This window comes from Myzus persicae, unplaced genomic scaffold, assembly GCF_001856785.1.
Source record: "Myzus persicae strain clone G006 unplaced genomic scaffold, MPER_G0061.0, whole genome shotgun sequence".
In the NCBI taxonomy this organism is placed as follows: domain Eukaryota; kingdom Metazoa; phylum Arthropoda; class Insecta; order Hemiptera; family Aphididae; genus Myzus; species Myzus persicae.
The window spans coordinates 65,406-89,375 of NW_019104283.1; the positions used below are offsets into that span (position 1 = coordinate 65,406).

At 33.1% G+C, this 23,970-nt stretch overlaps 1 protein-coding gene across 1 annotated transcript in view; it reads right to left on the minus strand.

Moving 5' to 3' along the window:
• Positions 1-23,063, minus strand: part of LOC111040867 (ras-related and estrogen-regulated growth inhibitor-like) — a gene marked incomplete at its 5' end in the record, with an annotated part of 42,671 nt that extends 19,608 nt beyond the window's left edge. Inside the window, one exon of the mRNA XM_022324932.1 lies at positions 22,987-23,063. Within this exon, the coding sequence (XP_022180624.1) occupies positions 22,987-23,063 (77 nt within the window). The remainder of the gene's footprint in view (positions 1-22,986) is intronic.
• Between the last annotated feature and the right edge of the window lie 907 nt (positions 23,064-23,970).

Genomic DNA, 23,970 nt, shown 5'->3' on the forward strand with positions numbered 1-23,970 from the left:
TCTAACGAAAAAATATGAATAACGAAACGAATAGACAATATTATTGTACATATTTATATACATCACACGTCGCCAATCAAGAAATGTATTATTACAACTTATTATTCGTACTCCCCGTAAAGTCAACAGGTTATGTGCATGTGCATAACAACATCATAATGTACGCGACGGTCGTCAGACATTTTCCTCCTAAAAGTAAGAAAAGTGGAAATTTTTTTCACACGCATACGCAGACTTTCTCAGTTTCTCCTCTCACGCGATTATTTATTTCAAATTTTTTTTGTTGGATACATTTTTCAATGTCTTGTGCGATTGTCCTGTATATCATGTGTATTGAACTTTAAAAGTTATTCAGTATCAAATTTCAGTATTTAATAGATAATACGTTATTATATTTATTATTTGATGTAAACTATACGAATTTGAAATTCATACGAATGATAGGTTCTACGAGAGTAGGAAAATCACATGCGTAAATCATTGTGTTTAATAGCTATACTGGCAATATAGTTTATAACATACATTGACATAATACAATAATGTGAACAGGTATTAGAAACATTTTTACAAATGTCACGGGTTTAAGCTATGGTATTAAACATCATAATATGAAGAAGGTTCAACGTCCTATGATCAATATTATATACTACTTTATACCTATACGTTGTAAAATATGTATGAATGAATATTATTTGACATTTAATCGAATGTATTGAAATGATAAATGGCACATTTACGATGGCACTAATTGCAATCATTTATAAAAAAATACCTCATCATATTATTAAATTTAATTAAAGCACATTGTTTAAAAAACGTACCTATAAGTGATTTAGTTGTAAGAAAATATTGCATCATACATAATATAATATCATTACAGTTTCTTATTATATAATATGTAATAAGAATTTATAAATTTTTATTAGAATACATTTCGTTACAATTTGAAATTAAATAATTGTATATTACTCGTACATTAAGCATATTATGATATATCGAAATGTTATCGTATATACCAGGTTAGTGGTATAAAACTGGGAACCTGATCGAGTGTGATCTAAATATATCAGAAGGTCCAGAAGAACGCGTTAAATACGTACCTATTTAGTTCTCATCAACCATATCACACGTCCTATACGACGATAATACATTATATAATATTATAATAGGTAGGTATAATATGGTTATAGTTACCCACACGTGCATTATTTTATATTATCACCTCTGCCATGTCATTACAATAATGTTATACTGGATCGTCATTCGTCGTTGATAGGTGTCGACGGAGGCTGTGGTCGTATAACAAGGGGCCGCGTGATTAGTAACGATATACATACATAAATACAATACAAGTATGCGTTGCACGTACAATAATAATAATATATTCTTAGCGGTCATTAGTGCGTCATTATTTTTCGTTCCCCGAAATGTAAAAAACGGCTAAGGAATGTGACGCGCGCCGCCTGCACGCACACAATACAGCGACATTATGATATTGATATTATATAGTGCATACGGTATAGGTATATTTATAGATATACGCAAACGGGTATAAGAGTTCGAAAAACGAAACCATTCGGCAGTACTGGGTATTTACCTGGTTACGGGTCATCGGTATTGACCGTGGACTGTGGAGGAGAAAAATAAGATTCGACCGAAAGTTGTAAGACAAGACGTCAAGACCTACTCTTCGCGCAGCAGATCATCCGTTAAAAATCACCAACCGATCCGACACATCTCTCACGTTTCTCACAGCCCGCACACTTATTAGTTATTTTAATACATGATATTATATGCTGCACGAAAACGAGTGCGTGTGAAAGGATATTACCTATATTTAATATTTTTATATAGGAACGGACCGCGAGTGAGTACATAACGACGAAAACGTTACACGGCCCGGACGGACGCCGTTTGAGGTTAATACGGTAATAAATTCGAAAACGACCACTTTTGAGCCGTCGGGGGCAACACACATAATAATATTACTGTTGTGTATACGCGTGCCGAGGTCAGTAACACATCGAGAGAGAATAGCGCAGATATCGGAGTCGATTCATTATAATTATTTGTAAGACGTACAATATATGCTCATCGTTCGTGTCGGCGCAGTGTGAACTATTATAATAACAACGTATTAAATTATACACCGAGTATATAGGTAAGGACGGTAAGGTATATATATGTGATTAAATTATATTATTATTAGTTATTACCTCGCGACCGGCAGTTTATACGAAAAAAATCTCAGTGGAACGACTACATAATATCATATTATTTGTAGCTAAAGTCGTACATATTATTATAGAAAAAAATGATAATCATCGGAGAAGGAGGAGGAGGAGGTATGCGCGATAAAAATGTTTCTTTTCGTTCACGCATTATACGACGTCATTATATTATTGTTATTATTACCTATTAGTTATTATTAAGGTATATACAAGGTGCACCTAATAAAATTATAACTGTATAATACGCTCTCATATATGCGTATCATATACCTATATAGTATTCTCAGCACACATTTTATTAAATTTATTAGTATTATTACAACGATAACGCTTGCGTTTTATACAAACGCGTTTACATTTTGAGGGTATACAATATTATGATAAAAAAAACTCGGCTTTTCACACGGTTAGCGCTCTAGCATTATTACGTTCCTATAATATAACATTACTATACGTTCCTATCAGTTCCTTGCGAGATGCAACGACAAACCTGTCCGAATAATATTGTAGCATTATATTTTGTAGTGAGCTCCATAATGTAACAATAGCGTTTTTAAATTTTATACCATACCACGTGCCCATTTGGGTTGCTTTGCGATGTAAAATTGTTTTCAAATTTATGTTTGTCGATTGTCCTTCCATACAAAAAATAATCCGTACGTCGCAAAATCGGGTATAAATCGTCATCGTATAATCCGCCACAGTCTGTTATTTTAATCGCGTAATACCTATACCTGGCTTGTAGCTACCTATAATAATATATACGTGAGGTATTATTTTTTATAGCGCGACAGCTGTTGTAGCCTGTTTAGTGTTTACATATGTTGTGATTAAATCAAACTTGTCTTACGCATGTTTTACAACAACAATTATTATGAATAAATACATTTATTAGTAAAATCGCTCTTTTCATTTCTATATATTATACGTTTTTTAAAACATTTTTTTTTCACCAATAAAATTTATTTTATATTATAACTATTTATAAGTAGGTACATATGCGTAAAACGTATTCATACCGTCTATACAAAATATTCAAGAACTGCTTTCTAATGCAGAGTATATAGATATATACTGATATATAGGTATTAATGTATTATAATAATAAAAAAAAAACCAAGCGCCACGTGCAGTAAAGTGATACACCAGTGTACAGACCATTTTCAATTATCTTTTATTGTTGGGCGCATCGTCGTGGACTGAGCTGAGACTCAGAGCGATTTCATTACTATTATTATTATTTTTTAATGTTATAACGATAAAAAAAAATACGTTTTAAGGCGACTACCATATAAAGGTCTGCGATGCTAATGCACCTCTATAATACACATCATCAGTACCTATTCAGTTTTCAATGAAACCGACCAAGCTCCGTTTCGACGGGGGTCGATAGTAACGCTCGATCGTGCAACGACGACCGGATATATACTTAAAAAAAGTAAGCATATTGCTTACAGTCCTCGAAAAAATTCAGCCCATGTAAAACGGCGTGAGCTATGTTTTCGACCGAAAATGAAACACGCTCCAGCCCCCTTAGAAACAAATTTTATTTATTTTACAATCACTCGTGGCCTGTCCCTTGTCCAATAGTCGGTAGTTTTGCGTTTGCATGAAAGTTAAATGCGCATGTAATCGTGTATTACTATTTTCGTGTTGGTCACTGAAAGCTTGAATTGAAACAGTTTCTGTCTACTAACAGCATAGTCCATACAAATGAAAATCAATATAAGAATGTTTCGCTTAACACGAGTTTAAGATTAAGACGACTATCGATTTAAATGTGACACGAGAATTTTCCAAACGTCCAAAAAGATAATCCCAATATCATGGATCTATACGGATAATCATATCTTGCGAGATCATCTGCAGATTTAATAAAATGTACTTACACCAAAACGTCGACGTTTACTTAACATTATTATTATAATAAATAGGTACGTCTATCAAGTCGCCTTCATAGTATGTGTAGGCAGCCAGGTAAGTATAATAAAATACGACGTCATTATAGCTGCTACAGCGTAGGTACCTAAAATATTATTATTAATATAAACGCAGTAAAGTGCAGCGGCGTGTGTTTATAGAAAAAAATTAATATTATTCATTAGTCGAGATGCACGCGGTTTGAGACAAATCGTCTGGGAACGGTAGGTACATATATTATAGTACAAGAGAAAAACGAAAAGGGTAATATATTTTAAAGTGCGCCTATATATAGTGTTGTACCCACTGCGTAGAAGAAATTGGTCGTGCGGAACGCGAATATGGAGATCTAGCGATGAGAGTATATATGTGTAGGTACGCGTTAGAGATATTATAATATATTAATATTTTATGGGCACGATAATGCGATTATTTTCATTTTTCTCGCCGATTGTTATTGTCCAATATAATATAATATTGTAGTTAATATATCTAGCAGTCGATAGATCACTATATTTTGAATACGACGATTGTTTGCAGTTTGCGACTACCCGTATTATGATCTGCGCATGGGAAATCGTAGGAAAAATAATATTAGATTGTAATAATATTAATATTGTTGTTTTGCACGCAGGTGACTGCGGAGACCTGATAAACTTGTGCAAAACACGGAGACATGTTTTACTCTGCGTGGAATGCTCAACGGTTGTGAGTCCGCGCACGTGTAAGACTGCGAGAGTAACTACTATCTAGTAAGTACAGTGTAAACCATTATTTACTATCGTTATTTTATTATTATATCGTAATCCGCGGCACAGTGTTTTTTTCCGTATGTGTGGTGTGCACTTGACATTGGAAATCTAGCGGATAACACCTTTTGTCTCGGAAATTGTGCGCCTCGGGATCACCGGTGCTATAGTTGTTTGTTATAAGTTTATAACATATAAAAACAGACACCGCGAAATCGCGCACCCATACAAAATAGTTCGATATACATTAAATAGTACCGGATCGATTACAATAACAACAAATAATGATTATAAATTATAATAATAACGACCACGATGACGATATTATGCCGATGATGACTATGTATTATTATTATATTATAAACCGCGGTCGCCCGCACTCGAGGGCGTCCGTGACATTGACGCGTTGTTCTATTTGACACCGTGTATCAATCAAACTGGTCTTGACAGTAGCTCAGAGCTTAACTTGTTTAATTATCGTATTATTCGTAGGTTAGGTTACTAGCGAGCATAATATATCACAATATTGTATTATTTATATAGCAGCAGTACGAATGTGCGAGAAACAAAACCGCAAAATAGAACTCAATTATAATGTAGGTACGATTCGTCAGAGTCTATAATATTGTTGTTGTAAAATATGTGTAGGCATCTAAATATTATTGTACCTATCTGGTGTAAACAACAAATATTATTTATACGCCGCTATTATGTTTCAGACTTATTATGAGTGTACCTGCGGACCTATATACGAATGCAAGCCATTACATTTTATTGACGTGTGCGATGCTTAAGAACTATAATATACTTCCCGATCGTAAATCAAACGTTACACAACTTACGAACGTTAGACATTTGCATTTAATATTGCCGGATAATATGAACAATTTCCTAAGTTCGAAACCCATAATAATTATTCATTGTTCGTAAAGTCTCCGGTCGGTTTCTATATTATGAGTTATGACATGATGATATAACATGCGTAGTATCATTTTCTTGATTTTATTTCAATACCTATTTGACATTCAAATAGCTGACTTACTTAAACTTCGAAATTTTTTTTTTTTTAATAATCCATACTTAAATCCATACCTAGGATACTGGACATTTTTGAATACTCAAAATCTTTCGATATGTTTGTGATTGATAAATTAAATTAAATTAAAGTTTGCATAATAATACACAAATACATTGCCGGTATACTTAAATTTATAAATTTAGCAACCGATTCAACCGAACATTTATCACCAACAATATCTCTCTATATACAATAACCAAACAAGTATATTATAACTATCGAGATTGAAAAAATAGTCCTATCTGCAACAGATAAATTGTTTTTACTACATTTTATACACAGATAATATATTTCGATAAGTCGTGTACATATATACATCTCCGCACACGCCATATATTAACAAACGCGTTACTGTATTATAATTCGTTGTACAGACCACACGGTGTTGTAATCCTTATATACAGAATTGCTGAATTAAAATTATTATGCGGTTCATTGTGTTAGAGGCTCACGAAAAAAACATAATAACGATCGTCCAATATTGACGGCGATAACATCGCGATTTCCTCTATTCTCTCTTTCTCTCCAAATCCGATAATCTTAATATTCATATATATATATATATATATATATATAACATCGTTATAATATTGCCATACGAGCCCATATACATATATATATATATTGATCGCGGGTACGCCTCCCTCATTGTCATTTCCTTCCGATCGGTTTTTGGTTTTTTTTCGCGTTGGCACGACTCCTCGATATATAGTGTCCGCCTCGTTCTACCCGTAACTCATTATGTTTTGACATGCTATTATAATATAGGCACGTCGCACGTCGTGCTTCGTATTGCATTGCTTTCGATATCGTTTCATTGAATTTTTCCCAGTGCAGTTGCTGCCGAGTGCGTCTAACTTTCGTGGAGTTGGCGATCAAACGAAAAAGTGAAAGCACGCGGGGAGATAAGGTATATAGGCATCGAGTACTTATACTATGGCTGTATATAGAAACCGAAACCATTCCCGAAATAAATAATTATAAACACACCCACTATAGCTGCTGCAGTATTATTATATGATATATATATTGCACTGCGAACCCGCCGCGAATTTGACTTTTAAAGGTACACGCACGAGAAGGTACGATATTTACAATTATAATCGTTATAAGAATAATGAGGCGATAGTGTTATAATTTGATGGTTAGATTTTGATATTATATGTTGCCCGAAAGCGTTTCTACAACAGTACAACACTTACACTCACTGCAGTCGATTTGAGAGTTTCTGCGGATATTTTGCTACACACTGCAGCGAGTATTACCGTGACAATTAAATTCCATTTAATGCATGACTATATTATAAGATCGTTATATTCTATACATGTATCGAATAGTTTGGTACTTACATAATATTTCACTTTAAGTTAATTTAAAATGTTGTATAATATAATGTATTAACACTTTGACAGACAGTTATGAATAATAGTGTATAGTTCTATAGCAGTATTTTTGATTATTAGTGACGCCTTCGGGGGACACTTTTGAATAATACTACCATAGTACCTATATATACCCATAAAACCCACTGAAAATAGACACTAGTTGTATATAGTGGTGGTATTTTCAATGTATTTTCACTACAAATATGACAGACCAAGTCTTTCTGTTGCCGTACAGGATACTGCAGCACAAAGAGACATTGGATACTGATGAAATAAAACAGATAGAATTTACCTTATGAAATGATATTATTTTGTTATGAACTAATATATTAAATTAAAATATTAGACATTTCATTAACTTTATTGATAATTATATATTTCCATATAGACGGTTAATCTCACACATAAATTATGATAAAAGCGTGTTTAAATCTGTATTATAACGTATAAACCATACCACATACCAGGTCTATATGATTGTAACTGTACAACGTAAAAACCACACTGAGAGATAAGCGATATCTAGCAGTAAACCAAAACTACGGAATAGCAATCAAATGCTAGAACATCGAACGAAATTAGTTATGAATTCTATGATTTTAATAGTTATTTGCATTGTCTGCGTCAATGCGTTATTGCGTTATAATAACGTCGATTAGATCGAATAGGATAGGTTTTCGTAAACTCACGAAAGCGTACAGTGGACTCTTTTACGACTTGTGGAGTCATGTCAATTATGTATAATAATATTATAATATCATTCGCCCAAACTGATTTCGATGCACTTCCGGACGCGGTGCGGACTACATAATATAGTTTTAGCCCAAACAGAAGTCTGCAGAAGTGGACACGTGCGTACGACGACGATAAGGTTTTGCAGCACATATCATTTGAATAAATAATAATTATATTATGTGCCACTCGACATGTTTCGACGAGTAGGTTCTCCGAGTTGTTGACTTTATACACCACACGCGTTTCCGGTTTTGGCGTCCTGTCGTTAATATACATCATTATTGTGTGCCGGAGCGTTTTTTTTTACGAGCATTTATGAACGGTTAAAATATATATTTTCATCAGTCAGGCATTCACTTGGACGTTCAATTAAAAAGCACAACGTGAAACGTTCAATGGTTGTTCATGATATTTTATATTTATAAGGCCATACAGTTAAACGCAGGTTACTGTGATAAGCGGCATCACCTGAATGCTGTTCGGTCAAATGAAATAAATTCAATAAATAATATGGACGCCACATTCATATTTAAATATATACAACTCATTTGTACGTACATTGTGTCAATAAATCTACTCGGAAAATACTAAGCGATGTCACAACATATCACAATAATTATTATAATATGGTAATATTCATTACGCATAGTGAAAGATATTACCAAGAATTTATTAAACCATGAGTATGTAATATATATATATAGATAAATTCGAATGAGATCACATTAAACTGATTATCACTCTGATCTCATATAACCCATTTTCACTAATTCAGTGTTTAAGATGCATCTAGACATCATTGACGCCCATTTTCAGGTGTCACGAATGGTTCGGTACATTATAAACGAATATAATTGCTGACTGTTGTTATATAATACCATAAAATAGATTTTACCTACCTACATAGTTTACGTTAGTACGTTTACACATTTATGTATGCATAACAATTATTTAGGAATCAGTTTTAAAATACTAATTATATATTTATTTAATAAGTCTGAGTTATGCACTGGGAGAATCCATTCGTATTACACGTTTTAAAACAATAATATTTAGAAAAAAAAACAAATTAAAACTGTAGGTGATCTAACTAAGTGGGTGATCTAACTAATTGGATCACTTTGGATAAATTAGAAGTAACATTCCGATTTGGTCACCTCCACATAAGACCAACAATAATATAAAACGCCTTTAATCGATATCCTTTCGTTTTCGGTTTCATTACAAGTCACTGATACTTACTATCCAGCTATCCTATGCACAACAATTGTTTTATTACACGATATTATGTTTTGTTTATATAATTGAAGTATCAAATGATTCATTACATGTAATAACAGCATAATAATCTATCGATCCCAATAAAATGAATTATGTGCTTCCCACCTAACACTTTGGTACATGATATAATAATATGCAGTTCCGCCATAATTTAATACGATATTATATATTATATAATGTCAAAAATGTTTAAAGTTGAAAGTCCCTTAAATTATTTGATTGAAAAATGAATTTTATAATGTAAGATTATAACAATGAATGTTTATTAATATACCATATAAAATATATATAGGTCGTGATTATTTTTTTTCAATCAATATTTGTAATGTATAAAAATGTTATGTATGTACTATATTGTATACAGGTATAGGTACATGAAACTCAACAAAATAAATTACGTTACAAATTGAGTTGCTCTATCTTGCGCTCATTAATAAATAAGAATAAATAATTATGTTGTCCGCTGAGTAGTAGTATATAGATAGGTACTACCCAATAGTCGATAAGTAAAAAATCGTTGAACTCCGACATTTCGAAATAGAAAATTGTGCACGATTTTATTCTATTTTTTTGTTTTTAGAAACCATTTGCAAACACGCACAGAGCATATAATATATTATAAACGTTACCGGAGCAGTACTAATTTTAAATAATGATGTATATGTCTTAATCTCAAACACTACCTACCAATATTGTTCCTCGTTAAATTGACGGGTCATTATTGTGGTTACACTGGAACTCTCACCGTCGTAAACCAAAAAATTAAAACACATCCGCATTGTCAAGATATGCAGATTGAAATAATTACCCGTGCCTGTATGATATATTGTGATATAATTTACGATCGTCGTTACGATGTGTATTTATCGAGTGAATAATAAAAAAAAATGCGAACATCGAAAATACCGAATAGTATAGTAATACTCACTTCCTTATCTTATATGGGTAAATACTGAAAAGTCATTGGCGAAAGAGCGAATCGGTCAACGTCGTCGTTGCATGCAGGAGACCATGGTAGAATAATAATAATAATAATAATAATAATAAAGATATCTAACACTAATAAACATAATATTGAGTAATAATTTGCGAAATATCATAATATAGCAGCTGCGGTGACTGGACTAAAAATCTAAACTATCACAAAACCCTTTAAATGGTTTTTGTTTAGTGCCGAATTATGTAATTTGGGATACAAATGATGTTGTGTATATGGCCGATTGCGAGTGCAAACATTAAGTTGCGGATAAACAAATTTTGTAACTTTTTTCACAAGTTATTTGTATATTTAAGACGCAAGTTAATACCTGATTTAATGATTTGATATTGTTATCCAATATAAGTCATCGCATAAGTGTTTCACGAAAGTGTTTTAGCGTTTTGTAATAACTTAAAAAAGTCACTTTCGGACCCAACATCATAGCCTATTTACCCTTTTAATTAATTTGTTTAGATGAATTCTGGACAATTATTGTCCAACAACAATACGGACAATTTCAAATGCAGTAATAATTATACGGGGGACGCAACTTGACAAAAATAGAGACGTCACACACACACATAGCAAGCCGAATTCATACATTTCTACAGACATGCATTTTTTTTAATGGGAGACTAACAATTGTCGGTAAACTGTATATGATAAAAGAATTATTTCAAATTTTGTGTTACAAACGACCACTGATTGAGGGTACCTACGTGCTCGTTTTCGAAAGGACTAACACACGGTTAGGTTGGTGCGAAAAATGTCAAATTCGTATCGATAAACGGGTGACACAATGTCTCGGATCCCGACGACTGCAGCAGTCACCATATATATAATATACGCATGTACATAGCTTCAAATGTTCGTCTGGACCGCGCGGTAACCCGAGTCCTTTGACCTCGTTGTGTGCAATGCCGCCGTTGCAGCGCCATTGGTTTCGTATACCACGGTTGCGGTTTCCCGTTATGTATTACATTATATAGTACACATCAAAAGTGGCATTTTAATTGAAAATCGTTGTTCGGAAAACCCGGCGAATCGGCAACGCGCGTGGGTTGACGTTTTTGTCACGCCGCCGCCGCCGCCGCCCGCGAACACAATTTATAACATTAACAGTATTATGTTGTACATTATTATTATTATTATTATTATGTAATCCCTCGAAATTAATTTTTTGCAAACAATGTCATAATTCCATGTAAAACAGGCCCCGCGGTCGCGGTCAGCGATTCGGTTTTATCAAACGGGGTCAAAGGTCGCTGGGGTGGCGGGATGTCGGGTCGATGGCATCGAACATTTCACATTTCCAGTCTATGCTGCAGCTCTATTATGTCGCGTTTATTTTTATTGCTCTGGTGTTCAAATTGTAGACATATAGGTGGCCCATTTTAACTGCCACTGTATAAACGGTTTTTATTTGTCAGTTTTTTTGAATTTCATCTGCTGCAGTATTCGCATCAGCAGTCTAAACTCTTACCGAAATACTCAAAAACGTTTCCTATATTTCAGGCTACTCTTTTGATCATCATAACGATATTTTAGACGCATCATCAAGGTTATTTTGATTTTATTAGTCTGAAGCTACTTATTAATTTTTTAATAATGTTCGTGTACAATTAATTTCGAGTATTTATCGAACAAAAGTAAACACTTATAAAGTTAGCTAGACGAGCGGAGTTAGCTAGACGATGTATAACTTTTGCAAGGTATACCCTTCTCATTATCCTCCGCCAATCTAAGTGTTTAAACAGTTGTTTATAATTAAATATTTGTTTGATATAGGGTCGATAATTTATACATCGACATTTTCAGAAATGTATTCCGTCTGCGATTTTTCTTCCGAAGTCACGAAACTGTATTATACTTTTAATGACATAAAAATCAATGTGACCAGTAAGAATTTCAAATAATGGATCAACTCGTAATAGTTACCACTAATAACTATGTACTTTACGCACAATATAATACGACGAGCGGTTTTTCTCATTCCATATTATGCAAGTTCGAGTATTATAAATATTATACTATAATATAACGTTTGAATTTATTTTAAAACCAAATCATCGTGGTTAAGTTATCGATAACAATACGTGAGTACAATATGTTACTCGATGCAGTTGGTATGTAAACCACGAACACACGCATACACCTTCATAGTTCATACCATAGACATTAGACCTGTTAAGTTAATAAGTCTATGGTTCATACCGAGGAAATGTTCGTCCGTAGACCAGCGAGCTGAGTGGTCGAACGTTACAGAATAAATAACAAAAATCGGAATGGACACTGGTAGAAACGCTTCCGTCGTCATTCACTGGATCCCGATGATATATTGATGTTTAATAATAAATGCAGTCGATGGAAATACGTTCGACATTTTCTGTGGGCGACTCGTACCGGGTGTTCAACCGAGAAATGCGCCCGACTCGTTTTCGAAACCGTTTTGGCCGCTTGTCGGGGTTAGGCCTGACCTTGACGGGGGTCCCCGGTGGACGCCGAGACTTTTCAAATTTATTTCATCCGTGACCCGTGGGCGGGGTCCGTGAATTATTACACGATGATCTTATAAATACGTATATCTGCGGGTCGAAAGATAAAAACCCACCACCCATATCTTACGCGTCATATACACATAATATATACATATATAGGTGCCCTGGGACGATCATCTATGGGACGCCGCCGGCGGGTCCGGATCCTAAGGTGCGGCGCTGGGAGGGGGGAATGGAACATAAACAACGATAATAACATTATAATATTGAACCTGTTGCAGGTATAGGTATAATTCACTAATCTCTTGCACGCGAAGTTGTAGCAACCCTTTCGCGGGCCGTTCGTGCGGCGACCTGTCGTGTCGCGTCAAACAAATCGTGCCGACCGGCTATGCGCTCGGACCCCGCTGCACCCTCCTCACTTCGCCCAAAAGCCCCTTTCGCCGACGAGTCTCCCGATAGAACTCGACGCGTATGCCTACCCGTTTTTACGGTTTCGCGTTGTTTTTTTCGCCACAACGCACACGTCACACGACTTTAGCCGGACGGACGTCGCCGCAGCATTCGACTATTATTATTATTATTATTATTATTTATTATTCGCCTTTCTCGATAAATATTATCATAACCACGGTCACATAAACCTCACACGTCATAATATTATACCGCAATATAGTACGGTTACAATAAATATTACGCTCTGCGGCCACGACCCGGAGAAAGAAATAATATACATTATCATTGCGTTTGAAGAGCGTTTTTTAGGAGCGATATATATGCCTATATACCTACGGCTGACCGCCTACGCGTTATCCCGACTCATATAATGTGTGTGTGTGTGTGTGCGTGTAATTTTAATTGCGTTTTCTCCGTTAAAAAACCAATATTATAATCACCCGCGCTACAATAATAATACTATAATATATTATGTACACGTCCTGCAGTTATCTGGTTAGCTGTGCCTGTACGCGAAGGCATATAATAATATTATGACTTTGTGTCAACTTCCGCTGCGCGATGACTGTATTATGCAAACCGACTACGAAATGTATAAAGATTAATACCGGTTTCAAAGCCATTAAAATAGCTGCTGTATACTATACACAGGTACACGCTTAATTTGTTATAAAATTATAATTTTCAAGTTACGCGTACATAATTCGGTTTCATCGACCAATTTAAATAAAGAATATGCGGACAACTAAATCAATCAATGTAATAAAACATATTATCCGTTATCCGTGCAACAATTTTATAATGTACACACATATATGAAATCGAAAATTAAAATGTTAAGTAGAAATTTATCACTTCCTAAAAACGAAATAAAACAAATCGTGTGTGTGTAATAAATTTTAACGATCGCCTTGTACACAACACGGCAAACGGTACATAAATCACGGTTATGTGTCGTTAAAAAACACGAGTAGGTAGAGTAAATTACGATCAAATTTGTCTGTTAGACTGTATAAACTTTTGCATTTACTGATGCAGCAGATAACTACTATACTTTACTATATAGACAATAGTGATAAGAATAGCGTAGTGTAGTTAAACACCATCATACGTCATGCGTATTATACAATAATAATAATAATAATAATAATATCCAAATGAGTGATATATTGTTTGAATAGAATACGTTGTACTCATAAGCATAAAAGTATGTATAAATTATAAAGGATAAAATGTAAATGAATAAAACAACCCTCCCCCCCAGTTCATTAAAAAATAGTAATAATAATGGGTTTTCTTTGTATTTTATGTGCTATTCCGTTCTTGCGAGCAACGTGACTTCAAGTGTAATAATAATATATACCTATATCAGTGTCCGAGGATATCGGAGGATCGAGAAAAAAATCGTTTATATATTTTATTTTATATGTTTCGTAGGTATATGTTGTTAACACGCGGCCCGGCCCCGCATCGACCGGAGGCATATATATATAGATAATATTATTATACACTTGTACACACACACACACATGTGAGTTGCAGTGATTCGCTGGACGCCAAGTGCACACACACACACAAGCACAGGATATACACCAGAATACGAGAGACATTCATTATTATTATCCAGCGCCAGCAGAACTAATTGGATACGACGTGATGCAGCGCACCTTGTTATACGCACACCTTATAATACCTGCGTACAACAATAATAATAATAATAATAATAATAGTAATAATACGTTCCTAGTCACTTTTCCCGATACTGCTGTAAATTGTAATATAATATATATAATATATAATATGTGTGTGTATATTACGAACAACAATCAATCCCGTCGCAAAGATAGGCACAGTGAAAAAAAAAAATACAAATCATGATAGGCATACGCAATAATATTAATATTTAATATGCCTACTATTATTATTATGATCGTAACATAACGGGCATTGTTATTATTGAAGATATTTTCGAAGTACTTTGACTAGTATTATAGGTATTATATTTTAGGCACACATTACTTGGGCATAATACTGAATTATATTAAAAGTACAATTATCCTCGAAAAATAATATAAAACCACTACCACTGCACCTAAAGATGATGATACGCTTTTAAAATATTGTGAAAAGTGCACGTATAATGTATAATAGCTTCTCGGCCACTGATCAAAACTCTAATTTGTGTGTGTGTGTGTGTGTGTGTGTGAATGTTACAATAAAATCATGATGAAATCATGTGTACATACTACATATTATATGGTTTTCAATAACACAATTAAAAAAATGCAGTTTGATCGCATCGGGGGAGGGGATGATCGAACGTCGGATATAGGTTTCCTCCCATCATGGTCATTTAACAAGCTTATACATGTTAAATTATACGTCAACGGTCAACTGGTTAATTATTATTATGACTAAATGCATTTGTCTCGTAGGGACTAATCGGAAACATTGATTATATATAATCAAATATTTATTTAATCATTATAAATTAAATTTCCCAATAACATTTTGCCCAATTAGTAAATCATAATTCCCAGCTAAATCATATATTATATGTTAACTACATAACATTAAAATATAATTTATAACTAGGTAACAATACATGTATAATATATTATACAGGGTGATTTATCAAGCATGCTTACAGAGTTACACCCATTTTCTCGTTTAATAACAAATTATTCAAATTCTGATTTTCAAATACTTGGATATTTTACACCATTTGAAGAGCGTCCTGTGGAGGAGTGTACAAATTTCTTTATTTCAAATAAGAGTCAACCCTTATTTACTGTAGATCGTTTAGAGTTTTTTTTTAAAATTTAGATGTTTTAATATCAATATTCGAGGTTATGGAATTATAAATATATAAAATTAATGCAAGGCTAAGGAGTACCTATATTATATACTAAGAATAATTGTCCTTAAAAGTGGTTTTACACAACTATAAAATATATGCAAATCTAATCTAGTACTAGTATTATTATTACATTGGGTAGGTACTGTAAATATATTAAATCTAAATTACTTTAAAATATAAAATGGGCAAATGAAGGTGAGCTTGTTTGGTGAATCACCCGGTATACAGAAACTAATTGAAACGATATGATCAAACTCCAAGATAATAAATTATTATTAATCCACGACGGAGAGAAATGCATTTTGGTATATTATATGCTATTATATGCAGCAGGTAGGTCGGCAGGTAGGTGCATTATAATCGACACGAGGTGTTGAAATACTAAAAATTATGATCGAATTACAACATTATTAGCGCCAAGTGCCAACACCGTCACAATAATAACAATTTAACAAGTATATGGGTAGCAATCACGACCGTATTTTGATCAAGAACGCTGTAAAACATAATAAGATTTTTGTAATGATATTATCAGAATATTATTATAACATACTTGGGACACACGACTGCGACGATATATCTAACTTGAGATACTCCCGATATTGTATAAGCCGTGTCCTAAATGTACGATTTCGGTATGGGAATATGGGATGTACCCGCAAGGACTAAAAATATTGTGTGTAGTCAAGCACACTTTGCGTAGTACGAAATTCTAAGTGTGTAACAAGGAATTAAAAAGTGTGCAATAAGCCTGCAGTATATACAATATACAGTAACTAGTAATATTGTTTTGTTTACAGATTTTTCTTCATTTCGTTTTTCATCGATTGATTCATATTGAAACATTTCGACATTTTGTACACAGCTTATGGATAACGAATGGACCATGGGAACTGTTTTCAAACTCTATATACTACTTATTGTGACGTCTGTTCGCTGCAAATAAATAGAAATTTTCTACTCCACTCGTCAATGTGTATGGATTAAATACACTATTTGGGGGTGTGAGCAGGCAACTCCGAGTTTAATATATAAGCGTGTAGTACGAAAAAAATTATATTTTAGCCTCTGGGATGTACCGTTTTCCGAGGGACAAGGGGCTGTTGACCGCTATAGTCTGTATATTACAACTTCTAACGAGCGTAACAACTACAAAATTGTATAGCGCGTGGTATAATTAAGTATATTGTGAGTGTATAATAATAATATCGAACTAACAGTGTGACAATTCGATCGATAAATCGACGGCACAGCCTACACGGCTACACAATAATATAATACTACGATATAATGACGACGACGACCACAATAAAATAATATAATATAATAATATATTATAAGATCATACGTGAACCGTGATGTAATATTATTTCACGATTCCTCGATGGCGGCGGCGCTAGGATAATATACGCCGTACGAGATATGACAATAATAATAATAATAATAATATAATATCACAGTTGAAGCTTAAGTATATCATTTTATTATATTTATATGTGGGCGCCTATACATGAATGAACTGAGTAGTGTGTACTGTGTATCCATCAGCAAGTCGATTGAGACGGTCACACTATTTGATACTTATGTACTGCGTTTTTATACCATTAACAATTGTATAGGTATATACGGTTTTATACCATTATATTATACTGCGTATTATTATTGTCACACCTTAACCGTTTATTTTATTACTGTAATCAGACCTCGTCCGTCCGTCTCCAGTTCATCTCGCGCATTATAATAATATTATACCTACACACTTACATTAAATACAATAGACATATCGATTTATTGTTATTATTATTATTTTATTTTTATCATTTCCATTATACTTTTTTACTACGCCTCTGTATCTTTTGACCGCTGGTCTTATATTTTATCATAGGTACGTATATATTGTTGTCAATTAAGGATAAACATGGACCGAGACTGCCGCGATAGTTATTACACAATATAATACACACGCATTGCGATTGTGTACATGTTGAATGTGTGCTTGGGAATCGATACTTATACATTATTATTATTTTGTATTCCCTAATGGTTATTTACGGATGAGCGAATTTTCTGGTCGTAGGTTTGAATAATACATTTACCCGGATAATTGAGTAACAATGTTTTTTAACGATTTTTAACGTTCGACGACAATTCATTTACTTATACACATACGCGTATGTATTATGTATATATTATAAACTGCTTACAGTTTCACTTCACTCTCTAAACGCACGACACTGGGTATTATATTATTATTATTATTATTATTATTATTATTATTACTATAACCCTGGGGTGGATAAAACGAGTAATGTGGTCGCCACAATATGTAAGTTAGTAATATTATAACCAGTTCAACTGTACCTATCATATAATTTATATATTATTATGATGTATTATGGTGGTGACTAAAAATAACGCACCAGAGATGGCAAACTATTCATAACAGTTCATAATATTATTTTTTAATATTTATCTATACAAAATGAAGTAGCTAAAAAGTTTTTTCCCCCGACGAAGAGCTATTATATACGCCTGTTTATGATGTTTAAAACATGTTTAAGCTCTGCCAACTTACAAAATAAAATGATTTTTAGTATACGACATAATATATCATTCTTCATCACAAAAAATAATAATCAAACAGAATATTTAGTAACTGTTTCAGGAATATAATAATAACTTGTGGTGCAATAAGTACAAGAAATAACAACGACGGACCATCCGCTTAAATCGTAATTAATTTTCTCTTTAAGATGAGTTTAAGTTAATGTAGAAACAGGAAGTACATAATAATATTATTCTAATATTCTGCAATTACAAAATCTAAAGCAACTAAGGAACATTTTCTAGAACCAGCACAAACCCTGATAATTAATATTTTAAACTAACATATGATTAAAAAAAACTGGGGGAGCTACGGAAAAAATTAAGGGGACGAGCCTCTCTAGCCCCCTTAATTGCGCCTATGCTAAAGCTGCTATAAAAATAAATACATGTTGGTATTGCAGACATTAAATTAAATCGTAATCGAAATACATAATATTTAATTTAATATATTTACTCTGAATTCGTTATATATTATGACAACATTTTATAAACGTATTTGTTTATTTCAGTCTACCCGTATACTAGTGGTCATGAGTCATAAATGATTGAGATACATTTGTGATAAGTACAACTGTGCAACAGTGCAACCCCTTAAAATAAAACTAGGAGAACAAACATGAGAATTATGGGTAAAGGTATTGCACAATATTGTAAATTTCTATAATAATTATTATATCCGATGTTAATATAATTTCAACAAAGTTGACCATCGGCCAAAATAAAGTGTTGGTCAACACTTGAAACAAGTTTTCTAATCGACATATAGTACACTAAATCGTATTACTACTCGCGGTTGAATGTAATTCTGAATAAACACAGTATGAAAGTTTTAAAAGAAATAAGTCTTTATAATATTATGTTATTGGTAGTCTAATATAATAAATAATATTATTTAAAAATTGGATTTTCCGTTCCCATTTATATTGTATCTGCAGTAAAAGTTTCGAGAAAGTAACGCTAACGCTGAATAAACAGACAAATCGAGATATTTTGTAATAAATCTTAGATCATGACACGCGTATAGTATTTCTAGATGAAAAATGTATTCTATAAAATATAGAAAAGAAAATATTTTAAAGTCAGCTGTTTCATCATTTGGAGAAATCATAATATTATGGACGCTTCTCTTTATACTTTTGTTTAATACAATATGCTAAACTTATAGAAGTGATTATACCAACAAAAAGGATACGCGTTGTAGTTGTGTAATGTAATTATTGTCAAAACTGATTAATATAATATTACATAACGTTCTCGTTCATCTGTAATACATGCACCTAGTACAAAAACCCGCTGCTGAAAGTTTCGATTTTAATAAAAAGTATCTTTATTCATATTCATATTTTCATTTGCATAAGTTAAATAATTTATGGTTGTAATTATTAGTTTTTCGAAAATTAATGATCTCAACTCCCGACAAAAATGTGTTTAATAACGATCGAAAAACTAGTTTAAACGAGTCGACAGTCAATTAAAATAAATATTTGACTACATCGGGGCTTCCTGAACTATATAGCAAATCGTAGGTAGGTAATTAATTTGCGAAAAAAAATTTCTAGTCATTCGCCGTCGTGTGAGGTTAAAAAAAATAATAATACATTACATATTTCTTACACCCCATTACCCTATAATCGTTGCCATTAATTATCTTCTCATTCATGCGTCCTCTAGTAACACTGTAAAAACCATTAGAAAGACACCTCCGTTCAAAGCGTATGTATGTATTGATTTAATATGATAAATAATATATCGATCGGTTTTCTTTTCATCGTACCTACCAACCCACTGTAATATATTATAATATTATTATCATAACAGTGTCACTTCTGCCCGAAGCTATGAAATCCGTTGCAAAAAATACATCATCGTCTCTTCCCTTGGCGTTTCTACATTTTCTCGTTTCTGCACTCTCGCGATCTATCTAAGGTACCGATAGGCACCTGCCGCCTACGGGTTTCCGATCAGTATAATAATACTGCTACTTGCGAATATAATATTATAATATGTTCCACGGTCAGTTGCGGACGTCCGTCGATCGGAATAATCGGCTGTCGCTCATAAAATTGTTTGTGCACACTGTACAGTTAGATCGTTAAAAATAATATTTATTGGCACTGTGGTGTGCAGTATAATATATGGTATAAACACGATATAACGCGTGTACATTACACTATACGTATAATATACGTCATGTAAATATGTAATAATAATATTTTATACCGATCGGAAGTGTGTTGTAACTGAATATTATAAATAATTATAATATAATAATATCGTTGTAGTGGACTGCTATATATTATATACTCGTATTGGGTTGCATTTGATGTACCAGAGATGAGGACTCTCACAATACACATACTAATATATCATATAGTAACAGTCAATAGATAATAATAATAATAATAATATTATCGTAAGACCGATTCATGACATTATACTGCACGTGAAAATCAATCGCGATGGACAGCCATCGAACCGAAGAATAAATCGTATGATGATAAAATATAATAATTACACGCGTATTGTTAGCCGTTATACCTATTAGATATATATAATATCTGTTGCAGTTATATACCGGGTGATTCTATTATCACCGAATACTCGTTAATTCAATAAACGTTTTCGAAAACAAATTTTTTACATGGTTTCTAGTCGTTATACAACGACATTAAAAAAAAAAAACAATATATTTTGTCATACTTTTACACGTACAGTTTTAATTTCATATTCCAAAGCAGAATATTTTTTCAAGTACTTGGTCACATAAAAATCGACTAGAAACCATGTAAAAAATTTGTTTTCGAAAACGTTTGTTGAATTAACGAGTATTCGATAATAAAAGAATCACCGGTATATAACTGCAACAGATATTATATATATCTAATAGGTATAACGGCTAACAATACGCGTGTAATTATTATATTTTATCATCATACGATTTATTCTTCGATCGGAAAATATTCCGCTTTCTGAGATGAAATTAAAACTATATGTACTATTTATCGTAATACAAAAAAGTGAAAAAATTATAAGGATAAAAAACGTTTAAAAATATAATTTTCTAGTAAAAACGTTGTTTTGTAACGACTTGAAACGATATGTATAAAAAAAATATTTACAAAAACATTGATACTTTTCGAGTAACGAGTGTCCTACGCGTTAAATGAATCAACCGGTATAGCTGGCATATAGGTACGGGGAAGACGCGCGCCAAGCCATTATACATATATTATGTGTACGATAATAATAATAATATGGTTTTAAGTAGGCACCGCTTTCAATAAAACACACACATATACGTGTACATATAATTATTATTAGGCACTGTGGGCAAAGATATTAGATAGGTATTAGGTATAGACACGTATATAATATGGTTAACCGCCATCACCTGTCTATAACCGTATCATTATGGGCGCGGCGGGTAAATTAGTATTTCACGGACTGCGGGGAGAAAAATAAATACGATTTCGTCTACACATTATTATTTCATTTTTTAAGCGCTCCGGTCTTGGGCGCATCCTCTAACCATTATATTTTTTACCTATATACATATTACAATAATACGTACCCGCTCGCGCACATTATAATATTTTGTGCCCATACACGACCGACACGACAATAACAATAACTCTTTCGAACTCGATATATAATTATACAATAATATAATACGAACACCGTTTGGAAATTGTTTTCAAACCGAAACGTGACGTTACGTTATAATCGGTTATTGTGCAGTACGAGTACTAGCTGCAGCAACGGACGAGCGCGCATATTATAATATTTGCGGTGCACACACATAATATAATATTATATTATAGTGTCATTGCAGATACCAATGTGGTGGTATACCTATAATGGTACATAGTGGTCGCAGTTGTTAGCACCGTAACAGCGGTTGCAGACAGACACGCTGTTGCGTTGCGCAAGAACGAGATGACTCGGGAGACGATGATTCGCCGGCGTTGCTGCACGCGGAATGGAATAGTCGCGCATTGTTGTCCTGCAGATCACGTATCTCTCTATACATTATATTATTTCTTTTTTCTCTTTCTCTCTCTCTCTCTCTCTTTCTTTCTTTTTATCTTTCAGACGCGCACACGACTATTATTGTGGTGCTGTGCGCGGGAGGTATATACGAAGCAGGACCCTATATACTATACATTTAACTATATAATAACATGTAATAATGTGTGTGTGTACTTACCGAATATTTGCATGTGTCGAGTATTTCCACTTCTGTAAGAACGCTATCGAACGTCACGTCGTGTCTGTACAACAGGTCTACAATACGTAACAACAAAACAAAACAAAAAAGGATTAATTAAAAGTGCATTATGCAAACGGCGTGATAAATGTTATCTATTTTTAGATCAGAAAATGTACACTATACGAGCGCGTACTTACGGTTCGTAGGTACATAACTATACCTGGATATATAGGTACAACATACGTACACATACCTATATTATACCTACCTATATTTATATAGTATACAGATAGTAGACAAGACTTAGGCATTTATAAATCTACCAATAACACTTCACAGTTCAAATTATATAAATCAATAGGTACCTAGTCCAAACATTTATGTGCCAATATTATTATTCTCCCATGACAGGGACTTACACGTTTCAGAATTGATCACGTATTGTTTATAAAAAAAATCGTATAAGAGTACATATAATATATAATAATATATTATGTTCAATACGATTTTACTTTTATGTTATACACTATTCGTGAAGTCTTTATTACAATATTGTGTAGTGTTCGTATTCATTACATGAGCAATAATATGTATACTATGCTAGTTACATATTATAATATAAATAATTATGCACCAGCTACTTATAGGGTTACAAATTTAATTAAAATTTGCCATGTCTAAGATATAAAACTTTTAAGCCACATAAATACTATATATAGAACGATTACTGATTAGTGGGAGCAGCTTGGTGCTTGGACGTTCGAAATTAATTTTCACCAACACTTTTTACTATATACGATTTCAGACATAACCTTTAAAGGGTTCAGGGACAGCGTGATTAAAAAAAAGTGAAATTATGTGTGCATGCGTTGTTATGATATCCCCATTTGGAAGTTAAATTAATATTTTATTTACAATAATTTAATCATTTTTGTAAAACGTGTGAACGCTGAATTTCATTATTTTTACCGCGTATAAAAG